The following is a 7,993-nucleotide window of genomic DNA, read 5'->3' on the forward strand; positions in this document are numbered from 1 at the left end:
AAAAAAAAAAAAACAAACAAAACAAAACAACACAGATCTAAAAAGAATGAAAAAATGATCACTCACCAACCATTCTTTGTGGCCCTGGAAACCTTCTTGGTTGAGCCTTTTGACAGCGATAACCATGCCAGTACCAGGCTTCGTAGCTGTATATGCATGTTCATCGATCCACCCCTTAAAGACTGAACCAAAGCCGCCTTCTCCCAAGACGCTATCAGGTCGGAAGTTTCTAGTAGCCATTTTGAGATCACTAAAGCTAAAGCTCTTTACATTGGAGGACTGCAAAATCTCACCTTCAGTCCGAGGGGTTGGAGGCACGGAAACAGACGAGACTTTGCTACTTGCACTGCTCAGACTGGTTCCATCTTTACTAACATTTTTTGAGTTCACCCCTGCAGTATCAACGAGACAATTCATAACAGAGAAAGGGGGTAGCTATCAAACTTCATCTGATGGAAGAACAGCAGATGTCACAGAATCGTCAGAAAATTGTAAATTGAAACTAACAAATGTTCTAGCCGCAACAAACTACAAACTTGCGATTCCTCAGAAAACTAACTACTCTTCTACAGATCAACAATTTCAATCAAAAACAGATATTGGGATGGACTCCAAGATTTCCAGTGAAAACAGTAGAGCTTACCAGATCAAAACCTTCATTTCGGGAAGAAACGATGCGAAAATATAATTGAAAACTACCTACAATAAATATCATCAGAAAGAAAAAACTCAACGGATAAAGGGACGGTTAGGGGGAAATTTCCTAACTCAGAAACACACAAATTGTTGAAGTTAAACACACCCAAAACACAACAAAATCGCACGCTACCACCGAAACTGAGCCCCGACGGCAGTGGACATCGAAGTTTCATCAATCAAACACTCCGAACAGACAAAAATCTATAAGAATCCAGCTCAAACAGCCCAAAAGGAAAAACAACCAAATTCAGCACGTTAAACTGATCAACATACACATTTGAAGCCAAAAATATTGCTGCAAGCAGCTCGACACCAAAAAATAAAAAAAATAAAAAAAAATTCAAAGATTCAGAAATAGAAGTACCTGTGTGATACGGACTCTCAGCAATTCGAGCGCTCCAGCAAGCCCCCATGTAGCCAAAACACAAAACGAAGTCTCCTCTCTTCTCCGACTGCCTTTTTATCTAGAGATCACTAGAATTAAAGTTTCAGGTGCAAAGAACTTGGGAAAAAATCGAACCAGATCCGTGAAGCAAAGCAGATCTAGTGTGAACACAAACTTTTATCTGTGAAGTTCGGTGACATCTACAAATACAGGTTCCCCAATTGGTAGATTTGACTGTTCAAATTAGAGAAACACAAATCGAACACGAAAAAGAAAACAATCGCCTCCCCGATAGCGGATAAAACGAGGGGTTTGAGAGCGATTTACAAGAAACCATTAGATTATTCCCCTCATCAGAAAGCCGAATCCAGAAGATGAAAATTTCTCCATTTAAGAAAGGAAAAAAAAGGGAAAAAGGGAGGAGCTTTTTCGTGTCTGCGTTCGTTGAGTTGTGTTTCTCGGAAGCTGGTTTAGACCTTCTGAAAGGCGAGCCAGTTGACTTGGGTAAAAGGTTTTCAGCCTTCTGCACAAAGAGACAGAGAGAGACAGAGAGGAGAGAGAAAGAGGAAGAGAGTGTGAGACTGTGAGAGTAAAAGATGGCATTAATGGCGGCTTGGTCCTGCTGAAACTTATCCATTTTATACCTTAGCCGGACTTTCTTACCCTTCTGGCCCTTACCGAATGCGGACAGTGTTGCATTACGGGGCTGGAGTTCCTTAGTGTTCCTGTCTAGACATTATCAGCCGTCTGATGTTCATCACATCTCATCACTTGTTGCAGAGGATGTGAACTCTGCTTATTGACTGTTGTGTTTTTCAATCTTTCATTGATGAATTATTGAACCCAATTCTTTTTTTTTTTTAATTGATCTTTTATTAAAGTTTACATTCTTTTAAGATCATTGGATTAGCTCATTGATTTATGGGAAAGAGTTTTCTATTTGGAACACGATTTATGCCACTATTTTTTGTGTCTATATAAGGAAGATGAGAGAAATAGACATAGGAGAGCGCTAGCATAGACAACAATCTTAAATATAATACATTTTCCTTTGATTTATTTTTAGAGAGAGAAATGTAGAGGAAGCTCTATCGGAGAGATTGCACCAATGATGAACCACACATAGGCTATTTCTTGGGAGAAGGAGAGAGTTAATACTTTTTACTTGCAAATTAGTGTAGAATCTGTCACAAAAACTTTAGAATCGACCTCTTAAATCCCAAAAAATCTTAAAATCAGTCACTCTGGAATGCCTGCCAACTACTTTATAATACCTAGTATCAAAGTTAATCATGATAAATTTCAACCAAATCCAGACAATTCAATCTATTTCATTCCTATTTTGAGAGAGAAAGAGGAGTTAATGTACCTCCATCAATAGCTTAGAGAATGTTTTTCTGTTCATTCTTAAATGGAAAAAATTTCCCACGATGGCGAGGCTCCATTTTCTTCATTTCTTACATAGATTTTTTTACTGCTTTACCATAGTTGGTGTGAGAAATTCCCTCACATTAGTGTGTTGGGGAACCCTCTCCCCAAATAAATACATATAATTCAGGCAAAAACGAAATAGAAGGCTTGTCTATCGACACGGCCAAAAAGGAACCTTTGAATGTCAAGTGAAGTGATAGGATTTGTTGGATCAGAAAAAGACACTTTGTATATAGTCAAGTCTTTTAGGCCCGGATTCAATCAACATGAGTGATGTTTAACTAATTTTATCCACTTTATTTTGATACATCTTATGATTCATTTGGGTCCAAAATTGCCCACGTGGACATAGAAGTGGGTCCTCTACCCAGAAAAAAAAAAAAAGTGGATCCCTTTAGCCTTTAGGCTTCTATCGAAAGGGTTGTTGCAATCTTCAATTCTTAAGGGTTAGGATTCATTAGCTTTGGAACTCTTTTTGCCCAAATTAGATTAGTGAAATCATCTTTTTTTGAGTGATGGATAATTGTCACTAGTGAAATACTTGGGTCACTATGGGAATTGGAAAGGGAACATAAAGGTAGAATCTTTCACGGTTGATGTTGCCACGAGATAAATTCTAATTGAGTTAATTTGACGTGTGAATAAAGACCTTTAAGATCTATATATTTGTAAAGTTTTGGTCTTGTATGGACTGCCACATAATGCATATATTTATAATCGTTTTAAAACAAAAAATTAGTGTTTTGTGAACTTGTTTCAAGAATGATTTCCCTAGTTGTTTATTTTTATGTATTTGAAACGGAACCAAAATGACGGAATAAGGCTTCATCATTCCATCACTTTACGTTTCTAGCGTTTTTTTCTCGTTTTCATTCAAAAAAATAAAATAAAATAAAATCGAAAAACACTAAGTTAACACCAAACGCTTTATTCTGATTTTTTGGTTCCCAGAGAATGGAAAAATATTAGAATCATTTTTCTGAATGACTACTAAACACAACCTAACATTGTGAACGAAGATTATAATTTTCTTTCCTGTTATTATGTCTAGTGAAATATAATACTTCACAATTTGTCACACAATAGATCATGTGAGGATGACCAAGTAAATATCTCATTGATATAATTTTAACTTAAAATCACCAGAGGAAATAGCTAAAACTACAAAAAAAAAGAAGAGATTAGCATGAAATGTAATCTTAATTCCTGAGTGCTCATCCACCAAAGACCCAAGCTACGTCATTATAGATGATGGAGATAGTGGTCCATCCCCACTCTTTCATCCCCATCATCTTTAGATCACTCACGTGATCTCCACGAACACTATTTAATTACTACTGTAGAACTCACTCTGAGATTAATTATATCGATCACTCTTCTAAGAATTAGAATTGAATCAATCGGAGTAGGAATTTTGGTCTCGAGATAGGCCTGATATGAATTACTATTTGATACGGATCTTGATTTCATTCTTTTAACCCTTGATATGAGTGGATATGTGATGTGGGATTGGAAGATTTCAATCTCATAGATTGGTTTACAAAATGAAGAGACCCAAAACGATATTAACCTATATCAATGCTCTTTGAAAATCATTGTAGGTGTTGGTGTACGATGTCTTGTATTTCATCGCAGTTTAATTCAGGGAGTACTGGTGCAGACGCCTTGACAGTCAAGATTATTTGATGACAGTTTTGTTTTTTTTTTTTTTTATTAGGCTTTTTTGCTATATATTTGTAACGATGTTTTCTTTTTTTATAATGCAAACAATTTGAGAGAAGTGTGAAGACGAGCATTGTAACTCTATTATCCATTGATAGTGAAATGTGATCTCATCTTACTGAGGACGTGGGCAATATTGTCGAATCTCATAAATCTATGTGCATTATTTGTTCTTATTTTTTCATTATCTTTTGCATTATTTTAGGGTTACGTTTTTACAATTGGATGAACAACCAATATAATTGATATGGAAAAATATCGATACTGGTCTACCAAACTCCATGCCACATTGGCACAACCTTTTTGTTTTTCGGAAGGCCACAGCCCACCTTGCTGCCTACTTAACTTGCATTTTTTTTTTTTTTTTGGTTGAAACTTAACTTGCATGTGGGAGTGAATTAAACAATTTTTATTTTTTTAAACGAAAAGAAAAACAGAGCAGTTTTGATCTATAGACTATTGTGCATAACACGTCATATTGAAATGAGTGGAACACATGTTGAGTTGCGAGTTTGGAACCACGGTTCAAGGAATTGGTCGAATCAGAAGATCAAAATCAATGAAGTTTGATCTTGATTCCAACAATTCCAAGTTGGCCAACCCAATGAACTTTTCTAAAGTTCTAGTAGGGTCAGAATCAAAATGGGAACTAGTAGGAACCCGTTTGATAATGTTTCTATCATTTTTGTGTCCAGAACTCCAGAAACATAAATTCACATTTACGGGAACAGAAACGGATTTTTAGATGTTTGATAAACCTTGTTTCTGGAAACGTTTCTTATAGATTTTTTTTATTTTTTTTAGATAATATAATGGAAAAATCTTTTTCCATTCCTCTGTGCTTAATCGACAGACAGCCATTAAAGCTGCTCGGACTGCTCGAGATTCTCTCCAAGCTCTGGAAGACGATTTTACCAGAAGAGTTCATACGAGGACTGTCGATGGAGATCCCTCTAGCAGGAATGGTGGTTGAGTCAGGTACTCTGCGAATCGTAATCACTCTCCTCTTCTCTCTCTCTTTATAGAAACTTATCTCTACCTGACATTTTCTCCGATCAATCTTCGCTTCGAATTTTTCCACTAGAAAAAAAAAAAAAAACCACCTATGCTTTGAATTGGGAGGAAGTGAGGGATGTCTGGAATCTTCAGATGGAAGAAGCTCAAAAAGGAAACGGTGACGACACCGGCTGATTTGCAATCCTATCGAAGACTGCGAATAACTACCGCTTCTCCCAGAAATCGCCTATCACCACTCAGTTCAACTACCTCCACATCAACTCCTACCATCGCAGGAAGTCTCTCATCGGCTTCCACCTTCAGGAGCGCCACAAAGGCAGCTCCGATGACTTCCAGACCCATAAGATTCGAGTTGAGGCCAATTGCCCTCACTGATCCAAGCATATGGAGCTGCTTTTCTCCAATCGTCACCCCACTTCTTCTTCCCTGGCTGCAGGAGAGAGAGGAGGCTACTAGGCTGCAAGACAACTTATTATTTCTACCCCTACAAGATGGCTCCCTTGCAGGGCGGCTTCATTGAGATTGGAAGGGTTAGAGGAGGTGGAGGAGTACTAGCCAAGGATTCTATCCAACGAGGGCGGCAACAAAGGTGACAGAAGCGTCACAGGTGGAGGTGGAGGTGGTGGTGGTGGCGAGGAGGATTTACTAAGGTCATTCTAGGATGAGTTCTCTTGAACGCGAGCACTGGATTTTCGTTGATGGTAGTCGTTTTTAAAAACACAAAAACAAGTTCAACTTGTTTCGTCTGGGGCGTTTCTAGAACCATAAATAGGTAGAAATTTCAATTTCTATTTCTGAAAACAAGTGAAATGAAACAGTTTTGTCAAACGCTTTTTATTCCATTATAGAAACTCGTTTCTTGAAACTTTATCAAATGTGCCTTATGAATCCAAAAATTCGTTTCTTGAAACATTATAAACGGGCCCTAAAAAAACCCTTCAACCATATTAATCCTAGGGTTTACCTAAAAGAAAACAATATTGACCCTATAGTCAATGAGGAAAAGTTTAAGAATCTTTAAAGTAAATCGTCTTCTACCAAAAAAAAAGAGTACGACGTCTCCCGTTCCAAGATGCCAGCTGGATTAGATATGATGCGTGGGATCGATCTTTCCTCTCTTCGAGTTCCTTTCCTTAGACGAGGCAAACATGCATGATAACACATGCCTCGACCTTGAGGCGGCCAGTGACGTGTTTGAAAAATTGCGTGAGAGAGAGAGCCTAGGACCCTCAGTGCAGTGGGGTGCGCCATCCAAGGAGCCCAGCCATGAGGTGGGCTACCACGGTACTGCCTACCTGTGCCCTTTTTGCCTTACACTCTAGTTACCTTTTGCTTAACGGAGGACGGGGAATGCTGTCTAGTTGTGTAATCCCTACATTAGCAGAAGACCAAATGAGAACATGGGTGGAGGCATAAGCGGAGGTAGAGTTTTGTATGCCATAGTTGGCCTGTCGTCTTTTTGATTATATATTTTTAATTTTCATGAAAAAAAATAAAATTAAATATTTTTTTCTCTCCTCTTCATTATACTTTCTTTTCCTACATATGGGATCTTTTGTATACAAATCGTATGGTACTTTTCTCATGTGCATTCATTGGTTTGATATGGGAAATTCCATTTCATATTGGTAACATGTCGATTTCAATAAAATAAAATAGTATAAAGAATGGACTTACCCCATACTGATCCAATTTTTCCATGTTGCCCAAAAAACAGAAAGTTTTGCTAGAAGGGTGATTTACATCATTAGCATATTAAGGAAGGAAATCTGACTATTGGATATCTAAACAATGTAAAGATTGGTCATGTATAAAATTTGGACTCAAATTCAATTATATACTTCTTAATATATCAACATCTGCCATCCTATTGGGTGCAAGATCCACTACTGGGTGAAACAAGGGACCCATTGAGTATCTTTCCCTTTTATATTTAGTCTTAATTTTACTAAAACTTTCAAGATTTTATTTTGCCACTCGGCCAATTCTATTTAAATTGAAACATCAAATATATGGATAAAAGAACTTAGCCATTTTTAGCTTACCATGTGATTTTTTTCAAAATTTTATTTTGCCACTTGATCAACTTCATTTAAATTGAAATATCAAACATATGAGTAAAGGACCATATCCTTTTCAGCTTACCTTGTGATATAGATATTTGTGTTGTTGGTAAATTTCATAACCTACAAAGGGATGAACTATCTAAGCAAATGAAAAAAATAATATAAAAATACCATGCGCCTAATGCATATTTCATGTATTTCAATTCCAAATCAACCCAAACCTGGCAAGTATCTGATCCATGGATTTAGTATCTGTATCATATTGGCTGGTACGTATATAGCTTGCATGGTTGAACGTATGGGCCACGATTTTAGGAGTATCAACTGTGATGATCCAATATAGATAAACACCTACATTTCATGGTTTAATATATATATATATATATATATTCCTTCGTTTTTATAACTCATAAAAATATTTCACCCGATAATTTTTCAGCTAACAATGAAGCTGTGAACAGAAAGATATGAAGTTTGAAATTGGCATCAATGTCAATTGATAAGAAAAGATCAATATTATGATCACCACCAATACTAATACTAATATCTTAAACCATGATCCGATGTGAATAGAATATAGATTGAAGGAACTTGTGTGGGTTGGTGCCACCTTGGTGAGTCATACATAGTTAGTAACAGTATCAAAACCCTAATCTCCAACAACCAACAACTC

At 36.9% G+C, this 7,993-nt stretch overlaps 1 protein-coding gene across 1 annotated transcript in view; it reads right to left on the bottom strand.

Annotated features, from left to right (window-relative positions):
• Positions 1-1,684, bottom strand: part of LOC122058059 (receptor-like cytoplasmic kinase 176) — a 4,573-nt gene extending 2,889 nt beyond the window's left edge. The window contains exons 1-2 of the mRNA XM_042620478.1: positions 1,064-1,684; positions 67-392 (exon numbers count right to left, since the gene is read on the bottom strand). Coding sequence (XP_042476412.1) covers positions 67-392; positions 1,064-1,112 — 375 coding nt within the window. The 5' untranslated portion in view covers positions 1,113-1,684. The remainder of the gene's footprint in view (positions 1-66; positions 393-1,063) is intronic.
• Between the last annotated feature and the right edge of the window lie 6,309 nt (positions 1,685-7,993).

Source organism: Macadamia integrifolia, chromosome 12, assembly GCF_013358625.1.
Source record: "Macadamia integrifolia cultivar HAES 741 chromosome 12, SCU_Mint_v3, whole genome shotgun sequence".
Taxonomy (NCBI): Eukaryota; Viridiplantae; Streptophyta; class Magnoliopsida; order Proteales; family Proteaceae; genus Macadamia; species Macadamia integrifolia.